Here is a 15,644-nt window from a genome sequence, read left to right as displayed (position 1 = left end):
GACCAATCTCACTCCCATATCTATTAACGGCACTTCTAAAACTTGACAATTTTTATAAATCTCCTTACTCCAATAGATTACCCCTCAATAAGCTTACTTGCTACTTTCTCAAGGAAATAGGGACTGGCAGGCATGAAATCCCCCTCGTGCCTCACTCTTCCCTCACAGCTTCTACAAACTAAATCTGCTTCCACTCCCATCCATCCCTCTTTCCCTCTACTCAAAGGGCATCTCGACTAATTTCCAAGTTTCATCTACCTACTTGTCCTCCATATTTCTTGCCCAGTCAAAAAATTCAAGCTATTTAGCATGGTATGAAAAGGTTTTCACAATCTCCCCCAACCCTCCCTCAACCTCAACTTCCTCTGCTACATGAAATGGGTATGCTCCTCATTCCCAAAATGCACCATGGGATTCCTGATCCTGAGCAAAATTCATTCATTCATCTACCATTCATTGAGTGCCTATATTCACTAAGTCATCACCTTACAGAAATAACTTGATTCCCCATGGCCATTCCTCCCATTTCTCATCTTGGAGAATCATTTCTCTTTTATACCCACTCAGCTCTTCTGTGCTCTTCTCTGAGGTCGTGGACTTGCCCAAAATAAGAGAAAAGAAGCATCAGCTTCCACACTCCCGGGCCACCTGCCTTCTCTTCCTACCCCAAACCCTTTGAGGGTAACTTTAAGGAGACAGAGTGTCTCCTTAATCTGCAGACACCATGATGTTTGACTCATGGGCTGACTAGATGAAACTCTAAGGCAATTAAATTAGTATTGTCACCCTCCCTCCAGGGGTCTCTCACCCACCCCCAGCTTCTAATATCCTTCCACAGGCCTCTGGCTGCTTAAACTCAGTAACCTTTCACTCTTGGTCCAGTGCTTTCTAACCCACGCATGCTGAGCCCAGGATCCCCTCCTCCCAGAGAACTGGAATCCCACAGGGCAGCAGGCCAAAATCTCTTCTGCCGTCCCCATGATCCAGACAGAGCAATGGGATTTGGTGTGAGCAGGACTCATAAGACTGCTAGGGAAGGCCCTTTTCCTAGGGTGCTGGCCTGATCCTGAAGGCACTGCTCAACAGAGGAATGGATGGTGTCAGTAATGCTGGATTACTCAAGCAGCAGCCCAAGCCACTGCTTAGAACACCAGCAAAAGAAGGGCATCAAAAAACGAAAGAAAAAATTTGAGAGCAGATTATGATAGTTAATATATATATATATATATTTTGAAAGTATAAAGTAGTCATGTTGAACTTCCTTATATATGCTTCATGGTTTAATATTTTCATTTTTAATTACAAATAGAGAAGGGGGCACCACAGTCTTTTCAGGGTTTAGAGCCTTTCAAGTCTTCATCTGGTCTTGGTTAGGAGACGGTCTCTAATGACTTGCCTTTGGGGTTTATCTTTGCCCCTGTTCTATTCAACCTTTTAACCTACCACTTGGAGAAAGCTGTCAACCAAGTCTAACAGGACAAAATTTAATAAGGACCAACATGAGGGCCTGATGTGAGGTCCAAGGTAACAACTGCATACATCCAAAGTTAAGAATCATGGTTTGGGCAATAGTAAAATACATAAATTCTTAGGGGTTCTAGAGGGCAGTGGCTTCACAATAAATAAATGAGTGAATAAATGAATGAATGAAGGAAGGAATGAAAGACTGAATGGATGGATAAATGAATGAAGGAAGGAAAGAATGGATGGCTGAATGAATAAATGAATGAATGCATGCATGAATGAATGGATAAATTATGAATGAACAAATAAATACAATGAATGTATGAACTAATCAATCAATAAATAAATGAGTGAGTAAATAAGTAAGTAAAGTAAGTAAACCTCAATTGTCTTCAACTATCTGAAGGCCTGGTAGGGGAAGCAGGATTACATTTGTTCAAAAACACAGGGCCAGCCCGGTGGCACAGCAGTTAAGTTCACACCCTCTGCTTCGGCAGCCCAGGGTTCACAGGTTCGGATCCCGGGCGGGGACCTACTCACCACTCATCATGCCATGCTGAGGTGGTGTCCTACATAGAGCAACTAGGAGGACGTACAACTATGACATACAACTATCTACTGGGGCTTTAGGGAGAAAAAAAGGAAAAAAGGAGGAAGATTGGCAACAGATATTAGCTCAGGGCCAATCTTCCTCAAAAAAAAAAAAAAAAAAACAACAAAAACAAACCCCAGTCACTAAAAGAGGAACAAGGTGATTATTCAGCTCCTCTCTGGGCGGCCATATCTCCTCATTATCTAGTTAACTGCTACCAAACATAAGGAAGAAGAAATGAGTAACAGCCCAAGTGTTTTCTTTTATTACCAAAAACAACCGTTACACACACACACAGTGCCTCCAATCCTGTCCCTGAGGATAACCATGAAAGACCGTGGGTTGTAGGAGTAACCCATTACAGGGAAATGGCTGCCTCGTTCACAATGCTGTGGCTGGTTGTGAGGAAAGGGCCCTTGCAGGAACCAGTGACACGTCACCCCTGGGCCTAAGGACCCCTAAAGACGGGAACAGATGCGAGTTGACTACAGATTTTAATCACTGTTCCAGCATGTCTAGAGGGTTATGGTTAAGCCTGATACTAGCCACCTGTACAAGAACACACACCACCAGGGTGTCCCCCTCAAAGAATCCAGACTCCTCAGGATTCCCACAAAATGTGGCCTGGCAGAAAAGGGAAGTCCTTCGAGTCTGCTGAATGACGCAAGCTGGGTCCAGAGCAGACAGCACTGTTCTCAGCATCCCTCCTAAAGGCATCCATTGGCAAGAGCTGCCCACTAGAGGCAGTGCCACCAGCCCGGCTCAAACCCCAGGGCCTGGGGTCAGGCTCTGCAGCCTTCACACCATCCGCACTTCTGGCTCCTCAGCTATTCCCCAAAGCTTTTCCACGATGCCCCCTGCGGGGGACTCAGCGGCTGGGGGGGCTCTCCCGGGGCCTCAGACAGCACATAGTAGACAATCTCTCGCTCGCCTTGGGCGTTGGTCTGATTCACCATGTGGATGACAGGGCTGGGAGTGTCCTGAGAGGCTGAGAGGGCTGTCCCCTCATCGCCCCCGCCCTCCTCTTCCTCTTCCACCTCTTCCTGGGGTCCTGGCTCCCCTGGCACTGTTTCTAGAAGGGTGCCCTGCAGGCTGCTCTCACTCAGTGACGCGCCCAAGTCCGACCCCTCCTGTAGTTGCCGCAGCAGTTGCTGTGTCAGCTCTACGCTCTCATAGCGAACCAGCTGCAGCCGCATGTAGCCATCTTCATGCTCCTTGTACCTGGTGAAGCAGGAGCACACAGGGCAGCAAACACGGGCAGGGGATGCAGAAAAGGCCTGGGGACTGGCAAGGTAAGGGGCAACTGTGAGGGACGGAAGAAGCCCTGGGATTCTAAGTGATGGGAAGCAAGGAAAAAAAGATCTTTATTGGAACATGTAGAAGAAAAGACAAGAGGGAAGTGTTATTACCCAAAATGGAAAATTTTACGTAGAAACCCAAGCAAGAGAGAAAGAGACAAATTATGTGTGTTGGAAGGTGGGGGTGTCAAGGACTGATGAGAAGGCCATGGAGCTACAGATCAGGACCCTCAGGCTCTGGCTCTGGTTCTGGCTACAGGACTTTTGGCACCATTTATTGGGTTCAGCACCATGTCTTAGGTTCAAAAATCAGAAAAATAATCTTTGTCCCACTACTATTCTCAGAGTTCCTTGGGCCTAAATGGAGATGGTGGACATCCAAGCACCATCCAATTCAAGGTTTTTAACTTGTTAAAAAGATATGAAAAAATATGTGTGAATCTAGCAGGGAGGGTTGAGAGACATACCGAAAACGGGGGTGCCCTGAGGGCCACTTGAACTGGTGCTTCTTGCGAAGATGCACGGTGAGGTTGTTGCCCCTTGTGAAGCATTTGTCACACACGTGACATTTGTACCTTGGCTCTGAGTCTCCCTAATGGGGAGGGGAGGGAGAGTGAGGCCAGCTCTTCCCCCTGGGCTCACCCACACTCCTGCTAGCCCTCTCCCACCACTAGCTCCACTCACTTCATGCACTTTTCGGTAATGGGACTTGACTGAGCAGAGGGATCGAGCACTGAAGCTGCAGTTCTCAAAGTCACACCTGTAGGCTGGCTCCTTGCTATGGGTGTCCAGGTGCTTCCGGAGGTCGATCAGATTCTTGCAGCTGCCAGGAGAGGTCAGGAGGGATTGGAGGGCATGGGGGACCCTGGAACATGAGTTCTCTGATTTCTGGCCCCTGGTTTCCCTTACCTGTAGTCACAACAGTCACATTTAAAGGGCCGGTCCTCGCTGTGGCGAAAGCGCATGTGGTTTCGGAGGGACGATGGCAGCGGACAGGTCATGTCACACAGAGGGCACTTATAGTGATTCACTAAGAGGAGCAGAGAGGAGGCTGTGAACTGAGGGCCAGTGGAAACTTGGAGGGTGGGCAAGGAGGTTAGGGGTGGCCGGCTACTCACCGTGGTTACGCATGTGGTCCCGCAATAGGCGCTCCGTGGCAAATCTCTTGGAACAGTGAGAGCACTGGAAGCGTTGCTCTGGGGTGGGGCAGGCAGAAGAAAGGGTGGGCTATGGGGGACAGCAGAGAGGCACAGGGAGGAGAGGGGAACCATCCCAGGCAGAAGGGAACCACCCGAGGAGAAAAGGGGAGCTTAGGGAACTATGGATGGACATAGTATCATGGAAAGAGCATGGGACTTGGAGTCAAGAACCTGAATTAGAATCCCGGCTTGACCACTTACTAGCTGTGTGATCTCAGGTAAGTGATTTAACCTCTCTGAGCCTCAGTTTCCTCATCTGCAAAAAGGGGGATAAGAAGCCTACCTCATGGGGCTGTTGTGAGGATTCACTGAGATCAGAGACCTGGCACAGTAAGCACTGAATAATAAGGTCTAATAAATCTGAATCAGCAGGGACTGTGGCAGGTGACTGAGCCCTAAAGGTAGATGTAGCCAAGATACCTTCAGTGGCCCCCTCTCCTGGGAACGTGCCCCCAACCCCCAACCCAAGCAAGACAGCCTGCACACTCCCCTTCTTCTCTGATTGCTTACGATCCAATGAGGTCTGGCGACGGATGTGATCTAAGAACTTGGTGTTGTTGGCAAACATGCCCCCACAGGTGGGGCAAGCCACTACCTTCTCCTGGGTATGGCTGCGGAGGTGCTCTCGAAGCTTACAGCGGTCCTTGAAGGTGCAGGTGCAGCCTGGGAAAGAAGGCCTGGTCAGGCTCCAGCCACAAACCCCGAGTGGGCTCTGGTATCCCCAAGTCTCTCCAGCCAGCAGCCAACCTTGCCCTGCAGGACTGGTCCCATCCCTACCTGCCCCAGCCCCTTGGTAATCCCCGGGTCTCTTTAGAGGCCAGAAATTAAGGAGTGGCCTTACCTTTCCAGCCACACAGCACCACATGGTTATCCTTGCCAACTGCTTGGTATTCACAGCACAGGCTGTGCGCTTCCACGTGCCGATAGAACCACTCGGGATTGTCGAAAGAGCTCTGTGCCAGGAGCAACTCGGGGTAAGGACTGAGGGTGGGTGGACAGATTCTTACCCCTATGTGCCCAAAGGGGGCTTCTTGTTCTCTCTCAAATTAACTTGGTAGGGATGCGGAAGTCTGAGCAAGGGAGCTACCCAGAAATGAAGGAGAGATACTAGTAGGGACCTTCGAATATAGGTCATCCCTGAAAAGGTCAAGGCATCTTGAATTAAGATCCCCAACTTCCTTCCACCCTATTACAGGCACCGCCTGCTGACCTCGCAGTGCTCCCACAGACACAGGAAGTGGTCAGGGATGTCTGGGATGACGTTGCGGCTCTGGAAGTCCAGGATGCAGGGGCTGAGGTCGGCCTGGCTCTGCAGGGCCTGCAGCCCCCACTGTTTCAGCTTGGTGTGGTAGCAGTGGAAGTAGACATGGCGGATGAGGTCAGCAGAACTGTCCAGAGAACAAAAGCCACACTCCTGCCACAAGCAGGAGAATTCTTCCTCTGCAGAAAGGGGTTTAGAAGGAACAATCTGATACTTTCCAAAGCTCAGCTCTCCTTCCATCTGTGGCACTTAGCATCGAGTGACTAGGCCGGACTCTGACCGAATTACGAGGAGTTCATTCAGCAAATACCAGTATTTAACGACCAGCAATTGTGTGCCAGGTGCCGGGGATATAACAACTAGTAAAAAAGAGTCCCAGTCCTCACTCACACAGAGATTTCAGTCAGTAAGAAAAAACATTAATCAAATAATCACATGTATGAATATAAAACTGCATCAGTCATAAGGACTCTGAAGGGGGGGGGTCCCGTGACACTAGAACATAATTAAACAGAAGTAATTTGACGTAGACAGGGGTGTCTTGAAAGTGTGCCTGTGCTGAGATCTGAAGGGCAAGCATCTGTAGACTAGGTGGAGAAGAAGTGTGGTCCAGGCAGAGGGAACGGTGTGAGCAAGGGGCCCAGTGCCAGAAACTCAGAGAAGCAGGTGTGGCTGGCATGTACAGAAACTGCCTCTGAGTTTCTTTGTTCCCTGAGGAAGATACTGTCTCCCAACCTGGGACACCTCCCACTCCCTCCTGTGAAACCAGAAGTCCTTCTTACCCCCATGTTCCACCCAGGATCTGCCTGCTCCAAGAATGCCCATCGACTATTCCAATCCACTTCCCATCTCTCTACCATTTCTCTCTAAGCACCATACTTTCAATGCTTTATAGGGATTTACTTGTTTTGAAAAGTAGATATTTTAAAATATATAATAATCCCCTAACTTCTCTTTTATATAAACATTGACTTTTGAAACTATTATAGTTCACAGTCACTAGACTTAAAACAGAATTTGAGGTGCGGGAAGGAGAGCTGCCTCCGTACTTTCTGTAAAACAGAGTTTTTCAAACTCTGTTGTGACCCATTAGTGGGTGGTGAAATCAATTTAGGGGACTGCAGACCACATTTTTTTTTAAATGAAAGAGAATAAGATAGAACATTTCAGAGAACATTTAATAAAAGCAAGTATTGTTTCAAGTATTTTTTAACTTTTGTGTATGGGGTTGTGATATAAGATATATTCCTAACTGGTGGTCGCAGTAAAAAAAAAACAAAATTGAGAAACACTATCACAGAGCAAAAAAAGCAGGTTTGCCAACAGCTTGTACAATATTGTCCTTTTTTAAAAAAATAAAATCAGATTTATCTAATTTATGTAAACACATGCACAGAGAGGTCAAAAAGAACGTTCACTAAACTGCTGTCAGTAATTGCCTTTTGACGGCAGGATGACAGATTTATTCCATACGTCCTTGTTGAATCAGTTTTCTATAATCAGTCTACAATGTTTTTATAGACAAAAAAAGCACAATTAGGAAACTAAACCACCATTCTCTCAGGCTGCCTTCTCCCTCTGGGGAAAGGAAAGTCAGGTTTTCCACTTTCCCTTGAGCTCCTTCCCTTTGCTGTGCCCTGCTCCCTTACCCAGCGGGTCCTCCTCCTCCTCCTCCTCCTCCCCGGAGCCGTGCAGGTGCTGCTGCAGGTGCTGAGTGACGTGCTCGCAGAACTCCTCCATGGCCGAGCACACAAAGGAGCAGGAACCCCACTCACACTGGAGCCCCAGGTTCTCCTTCCGGGGAACTTTCCCAGGGGGCGGCATGGCCTTCACCCTAGAAGAGGAGGAAGAAATCCACGGTTGCAAGGATTCCACCCAAGTGCCGCTGGGGCTCAACAGCTGGGCAGGCATCCTACCTAGAGCCAGCAGGCGTTTTCCAATGACCCGTGAGAAACTCTGTGCTTTTTCAATGAGGATGGAGTAGCAGTTCCTCAAACCCCTGGAAGCTGTCTGGTGTTCTCGGGAAGAGAGAACACAAACTAACATTATTGAGCATGTGCCAGGCACTGAGCTAAGAACTTTAACAGACATTTTCTCACAAAGTTTCAGAGCAACCTAACAAGAAGGAATTATTCCTATGGGAGGCAGAACAATGCTCAAGTTCAAAGAGATGGCTTTGGAGAAGGATCAGAGTTCAAATCCAAACTCCTCTGTCTACCACCTACTAGCTGTGTGACCCTGGCCAAGTAACTTAACCCTTCTACTCCTGAACATCTCAGCTTCCAAATGAGGATAACAAAACCTTTTGCTTTTAATTTCACATTTACTATATGCCAACCACCATACTTAGCACTTTATTTACACTGTGTCATTTAATTACCGACACCACCCTATGAGGTAAGTACTATTTTTAACTTCATTTATAGATAAGGACTTGGGGCCTTCCCTGAGATAAGGACTCAGAGAGGTGAACTGATTTGCTCAAGGTCACAGACTAGTGGTATGGTAGGGTCAGCCTGGGCTGACTCCAAGTCCATATTCTTTCTAATCCACAGAACCTGCAGAGGAGTCCAGAAGCTCCTTAATTCTCACTGCATCATGTGGTAAGTCCCCCACCAGACTTTCAAAGTGCCGTACAATTTGCCTACCCTATACAGTGGTTTACTCCACCACTCCCCTAACATCCTCTGAACTAAAATGTAGATTCCATCTGAACACAACAGGCCATATCTGTCTAGCAATACATACCTCCAGTGTATACAGGGCGAGGCATGCTTAGGCATGTAATAAACATTTGTTGAAGAAGGCTGAATAAAAAACTAAAGGTCTCAATCTTTAATACGCATACAAATGCAGTTTTCTGACCCCTTCCCTAGAGGTTCCTACAGGAAGGCTGGGGTTAAGCCTAGAAATCTGCCCTTTCACCTTGGCACCCCAGTTCTGATGCTGGCAGTTCCGGGAGCAAAGTTTGAGGAACAATAAAAGAATAGCTTCCCTCATTACAGAATGATAGAGGATGACACTGCAAGCAAAAGTTTGATGGGAGAGGGGATACTAAGAGGCCTTGACTCTGTCCCTGAGTGTCACCTCCTCCTTAAGGATTCTCACTGATTCTTGCTGCCCCCACAGTGGTGGACCCTGGAAGGGACTGAGGCATTGCTCCCTCTGGCCTACCTGAGATATGTGGGAACTCTGAAAAAGGCCTTTACTACATACAGACAGGAAAGAAACAGAAAATACAAAATTAAAGTCACGTGCTGCATAACGATGTTTCACTCAACGACAGACCGCATATATGACGATTGACCGAAGAACAGTACCATATAGCCTAGGTGTATCATAGGCTATACGATCAAGGTTTATGTAAGTACTGTAGGGGAGGAAGAAATTTTCCCCTACCCTTCTAGGTTCTTCTGGCTGGTCTGAGAATTAAATCGACATGAGACAGATTAACAAGGAAAAAACAAACAAAATTAATAACATGTACACATGGGAGAAACCCAGGAAAAGGGAGTGACTCACCAAAATGGCCAAAGCCCTCACCTTAAATACCATCCTCAGCTAAGGACAAAAGATATTGGGGGTGGGGAGAGTCAGTGACTTCATAGGGAAGGAAGGCAATTCACAGGTAGGTGAAAAGGAGCAAACACTTGGAAAACAAGTGTTTGGCCACACAGAAACAGAAGAACACAGAGAGGAGCCCAATCCACAGGCTTTTCTAGGTTCTTCCCTGTCTACCACCTAGTTCATGTTGTGCTAAGGTGATAGCTCAATTCCCGAGACAGGTTTTTTTACATCTGAATTCTTTTAGGCAGTTAAGAAGTCTTTTGTTCCTTAAAAATAATCAGCCTAAAATAATCCTCATGTTAAAGAGACACATTTTGGGCTGGCAAATTTTGTTCCCCTTTAGTACACTCTATGATATTCACACAACAACGAAATTGGCTAACGACGCATTTCTTAGAACATATCCCCATCATTAAGCGACGCATGCCTGTACACAAAATCCTTCATGCCTACAAGTACAAGAACCTATATCTAACTGCTTACCAGAGAAACCCCTTTTAATCCACAGCCTTTGCCCCTCCTCTGAGAAGACAGCAGTCACCTTTGACACTCTGGGGTGTACATGTAGCTGCTCAGCTGCTATAACAGTGAAGCCCTTTTATAAGTGAACTACTTTTATAATGTTGGGGCAGGAAAAGTAGGGAAAGCCTTCCTAAGTCAGACATCACAGCCCAAACCTCCGCTGGCTTTACTATCTACAGGATCAAGTCCACTTAGTATGGCACGCAAGGCTTTTCTCAAACTGGCCTCAACTTACCTCTCCAGGAGCTGGGAAAGGCCTACCGTGTATCAGCCCTGTGGTGAGCCCTCTTCAAACTTCACTTCATTTGGTGTTAAGAGCACCCTGATTCTAATCCAAAGATCACGCTCTTCCCCCCACATCATGCTGTGTCACTGGCTTCCTGTCCTGTCCATTCATTCCCTCTTCCTCTCTGATTCAATCATCTTTGTCCCTAAAGACACTACATTCTCCTAAAACTCTGCCTAAGCAACTTTTATTCACACTTCAAGCCCAAATGTCCCCTCCTTGGCAAGTTTTTTCCTAATTCATCCTCGTACAGCTGGAGTATCCCACCTCCTGTCCCCAAAGCACTCTGTACACACTTCATTACAGCACTTGTTACAATGGAATGGAATGTCTGTCTCCCCTAGACCAGGTGCTTCTCGGGGAAGGGACCATCACTTCTTCACTTCTCATTCCCAGCATTAGCACAGAGCTTTGTACTCTCCAGACACTCAATAAATGTCGAGATCTGATCGGACTCCATGAAGCATTCTTAAACTACTCCTCCCCTCAGATTACTCTTGCCTCTTGGTTCTATGGCTAACATAACTGACACCAGAATATCTTAACCCTATTTTTATGCTGCCATGGTCACTCACAGTTGTTTTGTGTGTTCTAGTCTTATTTACCCAACTGGACAATATTAGCTGCTTCTGAGAAGAAACCATATCACACTCATCTGTGTCCCTATAGTGTGTCCAGCATAGTGCTGAGTGCAAATATTCTAAACACATACCTGTTGTTAGATTGGTGGGTAAGGCCCAAGAGGCAAGCTATCTAGATATCTAGAATGACTTGAAACTTAGGCAAAGCTCCCTGAATCCCTCTTTTACTGTCCCCAGCCTTCTTTACTTTCTCTCCCTGTGCCCTGCTTGTTTCTACCCTGGGAGTTGTGGGACCGAGTGACTATCTGGTCACAACTCCTCTTTCTGTAGGCAAGGATTGCAAACGAGGCAACTTGTATATTGGAGAGGGCAATGGACCAGCTGTGAGACCTGTGTTCAAGTTTTCTCTCTCAATGATTTTGCTCTGCCTAGAATAATATAACAACATCTACTGAATAAATCTACCATATGCCAAGCACTGTTCTAAGTGTCTTATATGTTTAAAAACTCATTATTAATACAACAACCCTAGTGAAGTAGGTACTCCCCTCATTCCACTTCAGAGATGAGGAAATGGGCTCAGACAGGTTAAATAATTTACCCAAGGTCACAAAACTAGGAAGTGATGGAGACAGAATTCAAAGCCAGGAAGTTTGGCTCCATTTTCCTCCAACATCTTCCTGTCTTACCTCTCCTTGTCTGATTCCCTCCTCCCCACAGACATATCTGTATACACAATACTCAAAACCTGTTTTAAGTAGTTATTTTGTCAGTTTCCTCCAGTAAGTTGTGAGCTCCTACAAAGCCTGGCCTGTGCCCTGTTCAGTTCTAACTACAGGACCAGCACATACCTACTATGAGCTCTTTTAATGTTTAAGTAAATCTATAACTTCTTACTTTATTTTTGGACAAATCATTCAGCTTCTCTGAACCTGTTTCCTTAAATGTAAAACGAGATGTTAGTATCACAGCAATGGGTGATGGATTCAACAGATCTGGTTAGAAGCTCCAACATTTACACATAACTTTACTAGCTATATGACCTTAGGCCAGTGACTTAAGCTTCAGTTCCCCATGTAGCATGGGAATAATTACCCCTGTCTCATTGAATTGCTTTATGGACTAAACTATACAATGGATATTAAAATGCTTAGCATAACACACGGTTAGAACTCAACAAGTTTATTCGCATCCTTGCTTCTGAGGATGAGATGATCTAAGCACAAATTCTACAAAAAAGTTCAACTACAGGACAACCTGAGGGATTCCTCACACTTCTTTTCATCAGGAGTCATGGTAAGAAGCAATCGGCAAATACTTAAGAGTATAAACTGTAACGCAAGGCACTGAATGAACCCTGAATGGTATTCAAGAAAAGGAGGGACCCAAGTCCTGAATCTCCTAAGAACTCACAATTTGGCCGAAGAGATAAGACTGACGTGTGAAGACAACGACCAAAACAAAGCGCCCGATGAGGGAGATCAGGACAGAGAGACATCCCAGAGGGCAGGCGAGGCAGGGAAGGCTTGCCCTAAGCAAGGCATAGGAGACCCGGCCCCTGGAAGGACGGGTAAAATTCAGAGAGAAGAAAGGAGACCGTCCCGGCGGGTAAACGCTCTCCCTCGCAGCCCCGCAGGCCTCCCGGAGTTCTTCCCCCTAAGGCGTGGCGGCGACCGTGGCTCAGCGGCAGCGAAGGCCCGGACGAGAAAGCAGAGAGGTTCGAGCTGGGGTTAGGGATTTGGGGCGCTGCAGGCGCCAGACAGACCACCGTGGCTGAGCTGTAAGAGGAAGCCTCGACGAGGCGACTCTGGAAGAGCCTGGCCTGGAAGCCCGCCCAAACCGCACCCCCGGCGCTACCCGGCCAATTCCAGAGTCCCAGTTTACCGTCCCTCAGCTCCCGGGTCTCTCCAGCTCTCCTCCCACCTCGGACCATCTCCGGGAGAGTGCTTGAGCGACGGCCAGCGACAGCCAATCGCCGCTCTCGGATTTCTCCAGCAGCCAATGGCCGCCGCGACTGACGGAACCCGTGCGCGACCAAAACACGGAAGGGGCGGGAATGAGGGGCGGCGGGCCGCTGGGAAAGGTAGCGCTGCCGGCGCCGGGGGCGCAGGCAGGGGACCCAAGGGCCCGAATTCCCCCAACTGCGCAGGCTCGGCGCACGGCACCCAGTGGGCATGCGCAAGGCTCGGGCAGGGCGCAGAGTAGGGTCTTCCTCCTCTCGTAGCTCACTGTGTCAGCTGGAAGCGTGGGCCCCGAGGAGGAGGAGGAGGAGGAGGAGGTGTGCGAGGCTGGGTGCCCAGCGCTGCCAGCCCGGCTCGGCCCAGACTGAGGATCCTACCTCTACCCTTCACCGTCTTAAACTTTTTATCTCTTAAATATCGATATCCCTGTGCCATCCTGTCTTTGCCCCACACCTCTGCCCTCTCTGTGACCAGGTGTGAACGAACGTGTCATCCATCCACTCCTTCAAGTCAGAAACCCGCATCCTCTATTCTTCTGTCACGCGTCACATCCAGTCCATTGCTAAATCCTGGGGATTCTACTTCCTTAAACACAGGATCTCTCAAATTCATCCCTCGTTCTTAACCTTCACCGCCCCCGCTCTAGTTCATCAACGATGTCTACACTAACTTAACTGGTTCCACTGCGTGCCCTCTTTGTTCTCGCCAAAGCATTCTCCACAGAGCCCTCAAAGAGGAGATCTGATCAAACCACCATCCTGCCTTAAACATTCAAAGGCATTATGTTGCCCTCGGGGCAAAACCCCCAAACCATGCTGAGGCTTTCTAGACTCTTCCCCATCTGGGCCCTGCATACTTCTCCAACCGTGTCTTGAGTCCTTCTCCACCTCACTTCCTGCTCTTCAGCCCCAAATTTCTTTCAGTTTCTCCACATCTAGCCGCCTTATACCTTTCCTGCCTTGTACAACTTGCTGTTTCCTCTGCCTGCAACAATCTTCCCCTTCTCCCCCTCCTACATATATTTGACTGATTTCGTACTCATTCTTTGGGTCTCAGTGAAGGTGCTTCTTTTTCCAAGTCTTCCTTGACATCCCTTTCCTGTATTTCCCCATTACAGCTCTATCATGTTGTATTGTATTTTCCTGTTTACTTGTCTGCACTCCTCAGACTCAGGTCAGTGAGGGAGGGCAGGGATTGTATGTGTTCTTCACCTTTATAACTCCATCACTTAGCTTAATGGCTGAAACTCAGTAAGGGTTCAAGATATATTTGTTAAATAAATTATGTACCTTAGTAAAGTTCATTGGGATTGATATTTATTTTATTGTGTTATATTTTTCTATATTTTCTAACCTAAAAATAAGCCTATATAATTTATATAGTCAGAAAACACATTAAATGTTCAATATAAATAAAATGAACTTAAAGACATCGTTAAAAATAGCAAAGTCATAGTAAAATCAGAAATTTGTGCATGAAATTTGTTACTAACAACAGTGAATTATAGCTTTGTCGTTATATTAAAATAGGGGTTTTAAAATACAATTCAAAAGTAACAAAAATATATTTTATCAACTTTATTCATTCAAAAGCACATAGTTATAGTAATACTTCACAAAATGCCAATCTTATTTTAATTCAGACTTATATGACTGAAGATGGCTCAGCTTTAATTTAGCAATTTCATGAAGAAAAAGTTCATTCACAGAGCCTGTGTAGACTCAAACAATTTTTACAAAGCAAGTTTCAAGATAGCATTGGGATCCACATGTTTCCAAAATTTGAGGCAGTGTCTTGCTGTCTGGCATAGTTTACTTCCATCTCAATCTGCTTCTCTTGAAAACAAGCCACAATTTTGTCTGGATAATTCAGACACATCCTGAGATTTGTTCTTTAAAAGCTGCCACAAAAACTTAAAACATAATTCATGCTCATCAAAAGCTGAGGATCTCTTCTTAAAGTGTAAAATGGAAAAAGTTGATTAGATTATGTTTTGTGTTCCTTTTGTGTTCTTTTTTTGTCTATTTTTTTTTAATTTTTTGTTTATTGCAGTAACATTGGTTTATAACATTGTAAAAATTTCAGGTGTACATCATTGTACTTCTATTTCTGCATAGATTACATCATGTTCACCACCAAAATACTAATTACAACCCATCACCACACACATGTACCGAATTATCCCTTTCACCCTCCTCCCTCCCCCCTTCCCCTCTGGTAACCACCAATCCAATCTCTGTCCCTATGTGTTTGTTTATTGTTGTTATTATCTACTACTTAATGAAGGGAATCATGCGGTATTTGACCTTCTCCCTCTGACTTATTTCACTTTGCATTATACCCTCAGTGTCCATCCATGTTGTCACAAATGGCTGGATTTCATCGTTTCTTATGGCTGAGTAGTATTCCATTGTGTATATATACCACATCTTCTTTATCCATTCGTCCCTTGATGGGCACTTAGGTTGCTTCCAAGTCTAGGCTATTGTGAATAACGCTGCAATGAACACAGGGGTGCATGTACCTGTACAAATTGGTGTTTTCAAGTTCTTTGGATAAATACCCAGCAGTGGGATGGCTGGATCATATGGTAGTTCTATCCGTGATTTTTTGAGGAATCTCCATACTGTTTTCCATAGTGGCTGCAACAGTTTGCACTCCCACCAGCAGTGTATGAGAGTTCCCTTCTCTCCACATCCTCTCCAACACATGTTGTTTCCTGTCTTGTTAATTATAGCCATTCTGACGGGCGTGAGGTGATATCTCATTGTAGTTTTGATTTGCATTTCCCTGATAGTTAATGATTTTGAACATCTTTTCATGTGTCTGTTGGCCATCTGTATATCTTCTTTGGAGAAATGTCTGTTCAGGTCCTTTGCCCATTTTTTAATTGGGTTGGTAGTTTTTTTGTTG

The 15,644-nt window shown here is 46.2% G+C and overlaps 1 protein-coding gene across 1 annotated transcript; it reads right to left on the bottom strand.

The window, feature by feature from the left end:
- Window positions 1-2,298: 2,298 nt before the first annotated feature.
- Window positions 2,299-12,722, bottom strand: HINFP (histone H4 transcription factor). Its single transcript, XM_004427221.3, is given in 11 exon segments — window positions 2,299-2,940; window positions 2,943-3,277; window positions 3,822-3,946; window positions 4,039-4,177; window positions 4,264-4,384; window positions 4,473-4,550; window positions 5,064-5,216; window positions 5,395-5,506; window positions 5,764-5,993; window positions 7,464-7,648; window positions 12,655-12,722. Coding segments are annotated over 10 exon segments (1,554 nt in total). The 5' UTR covers window positions 7,639-7,648; window positions 12,655-12,722; the 3' UTR covers window positions 2,299-2,854.
- Between the last annotated feature and the right edge of the window lie 2,922 nt (window positions 12,723-15,644).

Source organism: Ceratotherium simum, chromosome 7, assembly GCF_057802395.1.
Source record: "Ceratotherium simum simum isolate JZ-2026a chromosome 7, ASM5780239v1, whole genome shotgun sequence".
Lineage (NCBI taxonomy): Eukaryota > Metazoa > Chordata > Mammalia > Perissodactyla > Rhinocerotidae > Ceratotherium > Ceratotherium simum.
Note: the sequence above shows the minus strand (reverse complement) of the source record. Positions and strands in the feature narration are given on the sequence as shown.